The sequence below is a fragment of the Gopherus flavomarginatus genome, chromosome 5 (assembly GCF_025201925.1).
Source record: "Gopherus flavomarginatus isolate rGopFla2 chromosome 5, rGopFla2.mat.asm, whole genome shotgun sequence".
In the NCBI taxonomy this organism is placed as follows: domain Eukaryota; kingdom Metazoa; phylum Chordata; order Testudines; family Testudinidae; genus Gopherus; species Gopherus flavomarginatus.
The window spans coordinates 111,848,032-111,861,107 of NC_066621.1; the positions used below are offsets into that span (position 1 = coordinate 111,848,032).

At 37.6% G+C, this 13,076-nt stretch overlaps 1 protein-coding gene across 6 annotated transcripts in view; it reads left to right on the forward strand.

Annotated features, from left to right (window-relative positions):
- NPAS3 (neuronal PAS domain protein 3) overlaps window positions 1-13,076 on the forward strand; it is an 828,174-nt gene that overhangs the window by 344,597 nt on the left and 470,501 nt on the right. Inside the window, exon 1 of one of the 6 annotated variants that reach the window (XM_050953871.1) lies at window positions 11,303-11,390. The exons of the other annotated variants lie outside the window; for them this stretch is intronic. Within the exon in view, the coding sequence (XP_050809828.1) occupies window positions 11,357-11,390 (34 nt within the window). The 5' untranslated portion in view covers window positions 11,303-11,356. Of the gene's footprint in view, window positions 1-11,302; window positions 11,391-13,076 lie in introns of those variants that run through there. 6 annotated transcript variants of the gene reach the window in all.

Below are 13,076 nucleotides of genomic sequence, written 5' to 3' on the forward strand. Positions count from 1 at the left end.
TGAGCGTCAAGAATATCAGGCCATCTTAAGTTAGAGGTTATAGAAAACACTTAGAATAACACTCCGTCTGTCATCAGCCTGTGTGGAGTTAGTTATTAATGAGAACACTTTCTGTATTCTACACCTGAGCACAGCGGAAGACTGATTATCTAAAATGGATATGAGAATTAAATATTTACTTTTTTTTTTTTTTTGCTAACATTGATTTAAAAGATCGGTTTTTCTGGTTTTTCTGGTCTGTAACGCTGTGTCCCAGCAGTCTGTGATTACTTCAGTTATCTGATTTATGGCTGTAGAAGGTAAACGATATATATATAAAACAAAAAAACACTGAAAGGGAAGGGAGAAACCTAAGCAGTTAGCCTCTCAAGAGTCTTTCCGTTCTTGTATTAAAATCATCCAGTGTTTCCATTTAAAGAAACTGGAGACAATGATATTTTACACGCTTTCACAAGAACCCTTTGGAGCTGCTCTGTTGGTTTGTGTGCATGCCCTACATTCTTGGCGCATGTAAAATAACTGTTACAAAACAAACACAGCCTGAAAAGTTCAAGTGATTGGGTTTTCTGCTCTCTGAAGAACAGAAATGCTCACTTTTTAATTGTTGTCTTGTTTCTACTAAGCCTCTTGTAAAGGAAAACAGAATGTTTAATTATACCAGCATGTGTGTGAGGTTTCAGTCAGTTTTGTTAATTTGTCATCAGTATGTTATTGTAATATCTGGTAGCAACAATATAGTTAAGTCTGTTATAGTTTCAATTTGTCCCCACCCTCATCTTTTAGGGTTTTTTAAATTAGCAGTTTTGAATTAAATTAAGGTTTAAAATTAGCATAAAGGCCAAGTATTGTGCAGGATTTCCTTGATTTAGGTCCAAATTCTTTACATAGATGAGTTACACGCATGATTAGCTTTACGCAGGTGAGCAGCCCTATTAAAGTCAATAGGAGTACTCAAGTACATAAAGTTAAGTGCATGCATACGTCTTTCTGGGATTGAAGCCTTAGCTTGTGTAAGTTAGAGTTTATTTTCACATAGCTATTGAGGTTTGCTGTTTTCTTTACCGGAGTATTAGCCCTATAGCCTTCCGCAGGGTAGGTTTCCAGGTTTCCATATAGACATACATAGATTTTTAGCCATTACAAATGCATTTCTTTGTATGTGTGCTGGGCTATAGCTGTAAAATAACTTAATTGTAAAAGTCTGAATAATTGCTGCTTTTAAAAAAACTGGATTGATACACTTTTCTTTCAATAGTAAAAGTAACAGCTGTGATACTTACTTTACACTAGTTATGTTTTGGAACTATTTTTAATAGAATATGTAACAAATTTTCAGTATTTTTCTCATGCAAAATCAAATCCTACTGACTTCATTTGGTTGTGTGTAGAAAAAGTTGTAGAAACAACAGAGGCTCCAGTGGAGAAGTTATGCTGGTTATCGAATTGCTACTTACCGTACACACTTTAACAGCTTGGCAACAGTGTACAGTACTTCGTCAAACTGCCCAGTGGAATGGGGAGTAGAAGGAAGTAAATAATGTTCTTTCATCTGGGTTTTTATAGTGTAACACACAGTGATGGGTAGGTTTTCTTATAAATTGCAGACAATAAGTTGTAAATGAGTAAGTCAGAATAAAGATAAACAGACAAACCAATAAAATACACAAAGAGCAACTTAAGGGCATCATCCAGCAAACCTTTACATGAATAGTTTCAGTGGGGCAGTTTGCATGAGTAATGACTGTTCTCATGAGTAATGACTGTTCTCATAAGTAAGGACTTGTAAGATCAGGTCTTTAATAGATACATGTCAACTGTATGTATACATAAAAGAGAAGAATTGCTTCCAGAAACTTAAGGGCTGTATCTAAACAGCTGCAGGCTGGGCAAAGCCAAGGTAGCTGTACGCAAACTTTGAGGCCTCCACATTCTGTATGGTGGGTGCTGCCTGAATGCTCTCAGCATTAAAGGCTATAATGTCTCTCACACTGTCTCATTGTGTTACATTTTTGTTGTTTAGAATGTGAAAGAGAATAGAGCCTTGTGAGACACCAAAAGTAAGAGATGTGAAGTTGCTCCATCATGCTCCTCTAGGATTGTTCCAGGAGGAAGTATCTGAACCAGAACAGTACACTTTCACTCACCCCGACATGGCAACAGCTTCATTGTTGAGAGATCCGGTGCCATGAGTATGATTGTTAGTCCATTGATGATGGCAAGTAGGAGGTAGTCCACTAATGTATCTAGTGCCTTCCAATAAAGCACATTACAATGTAAGAATAAAATTCAACCAGTCAAAGACCTGTAGTCCCAGGCCAACTGAGCAAAGGCATTGGGAGAGGGCTAGACACATGATGAGGCAGCCTACCAGAAGTAAAAATCTCACATTTTCTGAGACCATGTCCTGGGAACATCATTATCAGCAGATGATCCAGAGTACCAGATACGAGGTGTGGGGAGGGAGTGGAACCATAAGAAAAGAGAGGAGAGGCAGAGGGAAAGAGAGATCCACGACCTAGTGCTTAAAATCAAGATGGAGGTCAGAGGAGAAACAGATGATCTCTTGCAAAGGGCGAAGGGAAGGGTTGAAGAAGTTAGAGAAAGGTGAGATGGATGTCTTAAGAAAGATAAAAAATAATATGGAAGGAATCATGGTGAATTTGAAAAAAAAGGTGGAGAACAGAATGGCTTATGAACGAGAGAGGAAGGATGATCTTGTGGTTAAGACATGGGACTGGAAGTAAAGAGGTAAGAGTACAGTTTCTGGCGCTCCTTTAAACTTCTTGCATGATTTTGGGCAAATCAGTTAATCTCATTCTGCCTTTAGTTCCTTATCTCTAAAATGGGGATAATTATATTTCTCTACCTCACAATGGTGCTGTGAAGATAAATTCATTGTTATTTGAGTCATTCAGTTACTGTTATGACAGGACCATAAAAATACCAAGGTAGATGAGTCAACCAAACTCAGGGAGAGCAACGAGAACCAGAGAATGAGAAAAAGATGAAGACTAGGGGACAAGAGAAAATCAAAATGGTGATAAAAGGCTATTTTGTCTTGAACTTCTTTCAGTCCAGTATTCATTCTGGAAATTGCCTACAGTTGAAAAATTCTTTAATTATGTAGGCACACTAAGAGTAAGTTCAAAAAACAGTGGCACTGACCCCTCAGTCTAATTTTCCTTGCTTAGCTCAATATACTATGTCAAACCCCTACTTTAGGATAGCGTGGGGTTTAATAATAATTTATCTACAAATAGCATGATCCTGAAATATCTCAACCTTGTTTCCTTTTGTTAGTGTCCTGTTACACGTTCCATTAATAATAGGCCTGATTCACATCTCATTTATACTAATGTTACAGCTGGGTAACACTATTGACTTTGATGGAGTTATTCCTGATTCTCACTAGTGTAAGTGAAATCAGTGTTGGATCCAATACTATATGTGTATGCATCACATAGTATGCTGATACAGTTGCTTTCATGTTAACATTATATTAGGTTCCATAGTTTTCAGTCTGCATGTGAAGTTTCTGTTCGTAGGGCTAGAGTTTCCCATGAAAACATATTCATTTCATGGGAAGTCTTGTCCTGAAGATTTTAATGCTGTTCCTGTGATATTCCTATAGTAGTATTAGTGTTCCCAGTATTTGGTAAATGCAGTGGATCTGTGGAGTTAAGACAATTCAGTCACTTGACTGCAGATACTTTTAATATACAGCACTAAAGGTAATGCAATTCAGTGTACATTAGAGCTTCATTTTCAGTGTTTTACTTCCTGAACTACCACTGTCCATAAATATTAATATCTATATCCCCTGCAGAAAGAAAGTGCACATTTTGCTCCTATATAGAAGTGCCACTGTTACGTGATTACCTCTGCCGAGTGTCATCATTCCTGAAAGGGAGGCAGCTGCCACTATCGCAGTGGGTGTTTCCCTGAATATTTCACAGTGTATCTGCAATGTTGGTGAAGGAAAGTGGCAGTATGGGAACCCTACCAGCAAAGAGACTCTCAACTAATGGAGATTGCTTTTATTTTTTCAGGTTTTTTTAACTTATCATGTACCTTTGTGAAACCTACAGTACTTACACATGTGTAGGGGAACATAACTGCACACATGTGGAAAGAATATAAGGTTAATGGCCCAACTGTTGAAAAGAAGTTAGCTCTGTAAGACAGCACACAATACCCCTGATGCAGCTGGATGGCTGCAGGCCATTCTCAGTAGGTGTTCAGAAAGGTCTTGGTTCTAAATGTGTTTAGGCAGCTGCATAAACTAAGCAGTTAGTACTCTCCTGACCCTAAACAGACCTAAAGAATGGTTAGCAGTACCTATTTATTACTTATTTTCATGTTCAGAGGTTGCGCTATTAGAACTGTCTTTACTTCCAACACCTTGAATGTAATTTGTGCCTCTTTTATTTCTTCATTCATTTTTATTAAGCTGTTGAAATAATTACAAGTATGGGTCCTCTCCATGGATAAAACACAGGCATCAAATAATAAATTATATAGAATATTTTTAAGAATACCAAAACCTTTTAGAAAAGCACACAAAAAGAAGCACCACAGAGACAGAGGCGTGTAGAAAATATATTGAGCGTCTTTTAGCATTTATTAATAAAGTATGTAATTTACAGATTCTTGGCATAATAGAAAATAAAACTAGAATGATATATTGTAACTTGTGCTTTTAAAACTGATTGTAATTAATGTCAGTCCTTGAGATCTAACAAAGCTCTACCTGATCCAAATCCATTCTTTACCCTGTGAGTTTTAAAACTAAGTGTTTTGAAAAAATTTGCTGGCAAGCTAAGGGGTGTGTGTGTGTTAGAGACAAACTATTTTTAAAATAAATGATTGGGCTCTATACAGGTGTAACTGAATGAAATTTAATGGTCTGCAGTATACGGAAAGTCAGACTAGATGGTCTACTGGTCCCTTCTGGCCTTAAAATCAATCAATATATGAAAATATAAGTGCTGTTGGTTTATTTTTGTGACTAAAAGTGCGGGGAACTTCATACTACTTGTGTTTGAAACCCAAAGGCCAGCAGTAAAAAACACGCCTATACTCATGTACACAACTCATGCACAGGGATGAAATGGGCACCTTAGTTCCCCAGGATTATCCATGCCTCATAGTGCTTGGTTTTCTGGGGGGAAGAAATGGATTTGAAAAGCTTCAGTTTGAGACTGCATGGCTAATTGTAGTAATTCCTAGCACTGTAAGGAATGATGGTGGAGGGTGGTTTTGGGTAGCCAGTCTTAAAACTCATCTCTCCTGCAGTGTTTGAAAGTTTTTGTCATGTGACCAGTCTAGAAAGATTTGCATTTGTGGCTCAAGATGCGTGATTAGCCTTAATACATCCCATTCCGTTGTTGGTAAGGAGCTCTGCTGTCAGGCCTTTGAGACAAAATGGTAAGTGGGTATATATTTCAAAGGAGGGAATCTCTGGTTGCTAGCACTCAGAGATAAGGGTAGGATGGGGAGGGAGGATTGAAAAAGAAAGTGAAAGAAGAGAGAAATTGTATCTGGAGCTTCTGAGAAGGTAGGAAAGAGAAGGGAGAAAGTGGTTGGAAAGCTGGAGTTGAAATCTAAAAGTGGGGAGTAAAAGGATTGGGAGGGGTCAAGAGACAAAAGGTGAGGATTTGAGACTTGATGAAGTGTGTGGGGAGGTGCAGTTTTGATTTGTAAATGATAATTAAGAAATGCTGTAAGGTGTGAAAATAGAGTGGTATGTTGGTGGGTCCTGATGTAATGTGAGGAACTGGGGCATGAAGGGGTCTGAGAATTGTTGAAGTGCAGATGTAAATGGAATAATAATACACTAAGATCCAGTAAATGAAGGTGGGGAAGTGATTGGGACATGACAGTGTGCAGAGAATCAAGCTTGAATTATGGTTTGTGAGATTTGGAAGGAAGCAATAGTGGGGATGAGGAGATTATAAAAGTAACATGTTCAAAGTTTGAAATGTAATAAAAAAATGAAATGCTGATTTTAATAATACCTTCATACCTTGCATAGAACACCGAATAACATTATATGATAACAAACAACAACGCATTTATTAACATTCACATGGCAGAACACATATCTATTTAGAATGAGCTCATGCTGTCACAGAGATCTTGTTCTGAACTGGAACCTCATGGTTTCAACAGCTTCGTGGGCAGCCAAGTTTGGCAAAGTTTGACTTTTTCTACTTATTTAGTAGCATAATTATTTGGAAAGTACAAATATAGTGGACAAACATTAGTAAGCTTGAGCCAGCGGAAGCTTGAGCCAGATTTTCGTGTTTGAAAATCTGTACAACAGTTCATTTTATCTCCTGTATTGTTTTGTAGCATTAGATGTGGTATTTTCTTTTACTTCATATGTATGTTGCTATGTGTTCATCTTCCGTCCCAAAGTTAGAGGCATCTCCTGGTGGATGAAGTCATCTCTCTTGTTCTTCCCACTGTACTTTCTTTACAGGGTGTTGTCATCTGTGTCAGACAACACACTTCAAAATTCACTACACTGTGGTGAGTTTTAGAAGCTTTGTGCTTGACTGAGGATATTTTCTTTTTTTTATGTTGAGTGTTTGGTGACAGTAGTATGAGGTTACCCAGGTAACTGACAAAAAATTAAAATAAGAGCATCAGTAATGTAGTAAAATTAAATTTAGCATCGAGTTCACCTGACCAACGTTTGAAGAATTTTCATGGCAGACTTATTATGGCAATTTGATATCATTTAAATGAATACGAGACACATAGTTCTGATCTGGATCTGAATTTTCCCAAAGTTTGACTGTATTTGGACCAGGGGTTTTCATTTAAGGACAATCTGTAGATAAAATATTTAATCTTTACATTTCTAACTAGCTTTTGCTATCCCAGAATATACTATAGAAATAAAGGGTTAAAGTGGAGAGGGCAACATGCATCTGCTCTTCTCACATTTTGGATGACATGTATACAATATGAAAATAAGAGAACTAAATTAGGACTATTCTGAGAGTGGCTTTACTCACCAGGGTCCTGAATCATAGCTCACTGAAGACAGCAGAAGGATGTCCGTTGACTTCAGTGGGACAGGGATCAGGCCCCAGGTTCTTTTCTCTTCAAGGTTTCCCACACATGTAGGATGATAAAAGAACTGAACTTAAATACTTGTGAGAGGCAGGTATAGGATTATCCCCATAAAAAAGTTGAAAATTGCAAGATATCCAGTCAGAAGCTGCATTTTTAGATATTTCTCAATTACAGAATTGCTGATAAAAACAAGGTGCTAGGGCAGTTTAATTTTAGCTCAATAAATAATGTATGTTGTTTATATGTTTGCCCCACAGAACAATGCCCACCACACAGTGGCAGCTAAGTTACTCTTGAGATAGGTCTCCCTCTCTCTTGTGAGTGCATTTTGCCTAGGCTGGTGCCATCCTAAAGTCTCTTGCCCTATTTTATGCAAGAAAGGACCATGGTATGTCTCTGTAAATGGATCACACCACAGCAGTCTTAAGAAATTGGAAGCCAATGAAAACTGCAGATCTGCAGCATAACTGAGTTATGGAAATTGTTATGCTTTTCAGTGAGATTTAATCATTGCTCAGGTTTTTGAATTGATGAAATGAAAGGAGTCGAGTAGAATAATTTATTTTACAGTTGAATTTTTGTTCTCTTCAATTTACATCATATTGCGTAAGGGTTTAGGTGCATACAGTATGTTATAACCATATCTTTAGAAGATAACCATTTTTCATATTTTATGAGGTTAGGGAACCTGATATAATGGCCTAACAGTGTGAAGTGGAATTGCCAGAATAACAGGCATCCAGCTCAACTACTGTATATTTCATTAAACTCCCACTGCACAGAGGTTATCTGCTAAAGTCCAGAAGTTGGCACATTAGTAACTTGAGGTGGAGGTAGACAAGGCAAAAGACAATAAATGGACTGAAGCAAACAAACACAGTCCCCTGGAGGAGGTAAGAGTTATGAGGGAGGGCTCAGATAAGGAGAAAGCAGATATTCAGTCAGACAAAATTAAGTCAAACCCAGGAGATGGGCATGTGAGAGGGGGGACAACATGTTTTTAATATTCATACCTAAATCAAGTCATGGTGCTAATGAAAGGTGTGATTTAATAAAGTTTTAAAAAAAAAGTTACCTTGACCCCGGTACTGTACGTGATACATTCAGTTCTTCTAAGCAGCATGAACATTTATAAGTAATTATTATTAGATTAATGTCTTTATTTTACCACTCATGGCATTGCTTTTCTGTTTAATGATAAATTGGAAGTTAATGAAAAATGCACACATCTGACATATTGTGGATACAAAATTGTCAGGTTTTGGGGGGTGTTGGGTAAGAGATATCCCTTTAATCTATTCTGGGTCATGATATGGGAAGAATATAGTAGCTGCATGTCAGTATTAAAGAACAAACTGAGTAATGAGTTGGAGAAGTTGGTGAGTTTGATAAAACTCTTGTGTATCTCTGAGGGCTATGTTCATGATTTTTTGTCTGCACAATGTATTGTATTCTTTTAAAGATATATATTATAAAATGCATCACATGGTTGTAATTTCATCTAGTTTTAAAACTGGTACATTTACTCGTAGGTGTGTAAAACAAGCTAATTTAAATAAATCTGAATCATGGCAAATGCCAAAGATCTGTGCTAGGCTCACAGGAGCATTGCTAGCAGCGGTGGAGATTAGTTTGACACACTGTAGCATGCACAATAAAAAGTTAAAATTGTAACAGTAATGTAACATTGCTCAAAGACAGAAATAACATAGCACTTTCCTATCCTTTTGCTGGTATGCCTGGAGAGAGCTGAATTTGCAGGCTCCAGCTCACAGCAAGTGACAAAATTGGAAGCTTGATCTCTTATTTAAGTTTCACGAAGCTTTCTTTTTTAGGCCTAGAATGTATTTTATGTAAGCATTACTGTTGTAACTTGTATACCGTCCAGATACTGCAGGTAGCATAATGTTGATTTTCATTTCAAATTTTCATTTGAGATAATTTTATACCAATTTACCAGTTAAGTCTTCTGTATAAATCTGTATTATACTCTGCTAGTGTGTGCAAGTAGAAACACAAGAAAATTGTGCAGTGCTTTATTAATTAGTAATATCATTCTAGTTGACCAAAAGACATCAAAAACTCACTTTTTAAAATTTGTTTTTAAAGGCTGCATAATTTCAATTAATGTGAATGGATAAGTCTCCAGAATCTCATAAATTTATTTTAGAGAGAATTTTTTTCTTTTGTACTGACCTACTGCTATTAAATTGGAGCAAAGCTTCAAATCAGTATTTAACATTTAATGGAACGGACAAACTAATTCTGCAGTTTAGCTCAACATTTGCAGTAAGATGACTTGTACCCTAATAGCTTGTAATTAATTTTTCCAAAAATCATATTTATGATAGTCTGCAGATTCAGGGCTTTATCTAATACATAATGTTCATTTTGAGCCTTTAATTGCATTTAAATTAAAATTGGCTTAGCAGGAAGATGAATTGCGGGAATGTATCAAACCACCCAGCATGTCCTGAAGATGTGAGCCTGAAAATGCAATTTGGTGGAGCTGTGCAGAATCATTTGGAGTTCATTAATTTTTATTGCACAGGTAGTTTTACTAAAGTAGGTTATTTTTTAAAAAATGTATTTTTATATTTATGTCAATAGCTGAATATTGTGTTAGCCCATACATCTTGTTAGAGTTTATTAATCTGGCTTAATGGGGGTTGTTCACATTGTGCAGAGGTGATTTGTGTTTGCCCTTCACTTTGATTTGGGGAGTTGCATGCAACAGAGTAGAACTACAAGTGTCTGTCCTGATGAAGGAAGTCAAACAAGTGTCTTTTCAGGTTTCAGAGTGTAGTCTGAAATAACCTTGGGACTTTTGATCTTGTAAGCTGTTTTTATTTGTGACCTTCTAAATCTTTCTGCTCTGAATAATATTTATTTATTTTCAGGTTACTAAGGTTCTGACCTGGCCGTTGGAATGAAGGGTTATTGATGTGTAACTCAGTTTTGTAGTTTAATGTGGTGCACTTTGTCCAGTCAGCTTGTAAGTGATCCTGTAAATTGGAGATGCTGCCGAGGTTATACAATTTAATTATAATGTCACTTTACAATTATAAAGAAAAAAAGGCCTTTTGCCTTGCTTAATGACTACAAATTGTGCACAATTTAGAAATACAAAAGAATAAAAAATGTTTGTCCTTCTTGCCAAAGTATTTACATTTATACAACCGATAAGTAGCACAATAATTCCATTAAACATTTGTGTTCTTCGTTTAGTGATCTGTATACGGTAGTTATTCATAAAGTGAAACTGTCAGCATTTGCCACTTTTACCCCTCCTCTCCTCCCCTTCTCTTTTTTCCTTTGCAGACAGTGTAATTAGAGGTGGAAAATGCTATGTGCAAGCGCCTGTTACAAGGATTAAATTATATAATCATGGTAATGATTTTCTCTAAAACTCTTACTGCCAACTGCAACATTTTTCACTTCACCAGGTTTTTTTGTGCTGTCGTATTTTATGAGAAAGTGGAAATATTTCTCCATTCTGACAATCTGCTGCAAGTTACTAGTTTGTGGTCAGAGATGATAGAAACCCATATTCATTTAATACTCGCCAATCAGAACTTGACAGAGGTATTGCTTATTTTCTCATTTCTTCACTGAAGCATGCCGGTGTAGTTTAGTCCCTAATTACTCTCAGACTGAGACATTCCAAATATTCCCATGGTGGTAATATTTTTCTGCCTGGATGAGTCATTACGTTGTTTGGCAGACTGAAAAACCAGCCTTTCGTTGTTGGAACACTACCCCTCATGTAGCACCACATCTTTTCCTCACTGCTGTCTGTTCCATGACTTTCATCCTGCTGTGACATTTCAAGCTGTACTGTACGAAAGCACATTTGCCTTCCTTCTATCTGACTGATTGGATTGGTGCCAGTTCTTTCTTCAGGGCCAAGGACAGGAGACTGGGGTAGTCTGAATAGAACTGCTTAATGATCTAATGGAGCAGTGGCTCTCTCCTGCTGAGAGATAGGGCTTATTTGTTTGCTGGTTACGGAAAAGGTCAGGGAAATCCTTTTCAACAAAGGCTGTGACAGTGAGAATGTGCAATAGCGCATATTCTTGGTGTTTGAATAACTTCATCCATCAGGTGTTCCTCTCATGTTAAAATTTTGTTTCTGTTTTCATTTCATTTTCAATATCCTGCAGATGGCAGAAAGATGAAAGTGATAATTTCTACAACTGGGTAATATAAAACCGAACGCCATTCCTCCTGATAGAAAGGAAACGTCATAGCAGGAGTTTAACTCCACTGGATGTTGTACCGAAAAGTAATAAAATCTTACAAAGGTAGCCAGTCAAGCCTATTCGATATTTTACTTTTAACAACTTGTAAACATTGTTTGCATTTTTTCCCACTGACTTCAATATGTACAATAATTCCTCTTTGTCATTCATCTGACTTTAATGATACAGTAAATAGTCCAGCTCCTCTGCTGTGACTGAGAAACACAGCTCCGTTGAGAGAAGGGGGTGGGAGGGTGGGTCTATGCACATATACAGTGACAGTGCTTGTGCTTCCCTACTTACCAAGAATCCCAAATGGGTGATATACCAACCACAGTTCAAGGAGGTATAGGGTATCATAGAATCGTAGCACTGGAAAGGTCCTTGAGAGGTCATCTAGTCCAGTCCCCTGCATTCATGGCAGGACTGAGTATTACCTGGACCATCCCTGACCTGTGTTTGTCTAACCTGCTCTTAAAAATCTCCAATGATGGCGATTCCACAACCTCCTTAGGCAATTTATTCCGGTGCTTAACCACCCTGACAGTTAGGAAATTTTTCCTAATGTCCAACCTAAACTGCCCTTGCTGCAATTTAATCCCATTGCTTCTTGTGTTATCCTCAGAGGTTGAGGAAAACCATTTTTCTCCCTCCTCCTTGTAACATCCTTTGGTGTACTTGAAAACTGTTATCATGTTTGTTCTTAGTCTTCTCTTCTCCAGACTAAACAAGCCCAATTTTTTCAATTTTTCTTCATAAGTCATGTTTTCTAGACCTTTATCATTTTTGTTGCTCTTCTCTGGGCTTTCTCAAGTTTGTCTACATCTTTCCTGAAATGTGACAGCCAGAACTGGACACAATACTCCAGCTGAGGCCGTAGTCGCTTGGAGTAGAGTAGAAGAATTACTTTTTGTGTTTTGCTTACAAAACTCCTGCTAATATGTCCCAGAATTATGTTTGCTTTTTTTGCTACAGTATTACACCGTTGACTCATAGTTAGCTTGTGGTCCACTATGACCCCCAGATTCCTTTCTGCAGTACTCCTTTCTAGGCAGTCATTTCCCATTTTGTATGTATGCAATTGATTGTTCCTTCCTAAGTGGAGTACTTTGCATTTATCCTTATTGAATTGGATGGGAAGGCCCATCGAAACTTCCTATGCTGGCAGAGTGGTATGAGAGAGGCATACTATGGGAGCAGCAGTGCAACACTCTTTGTCACTCTGGTGTGATCCTCACATGTGCAGTTATGATGGCTTCATGCCTAGAATCTGCGTGTGATTTGACTGAAAGCAGCCACACTGTACCCCAACATCTGGACCACAGGATTTTATATGCATACCTTACAGCTGACGTGTGCTTTAAGGGATACTATCAACTTTAAACTCCCATTTCTGTATGAAAAGTTTGTTACCTACTGTTGTTATACATAACACCAACCTTGTTTCTTTACTTTGTTCATTTGACAGCAATTACTGCTTAGACAGCTTCACTATGGCTGGTTTTCTTGTTATTTGTGCAAATCTTTGTCCAGCCATGCCAGGAGGAGGACAGAAAACACTGGATGTGGTTTAATTAGGCTGCAACTTTATTTTTAAATGTCTGGGAGAACCTGGCTCATAAAAGTGTACAGTGCAGGTAATTCCATCATCATTTCAATATATACCTGAGGGGCTTCCATCGGCCCTCCCCCTTTACCCATCCTGGTCCCCAGCAAACCTGTTGCTGGGACATCACCATCCCCCCTCCT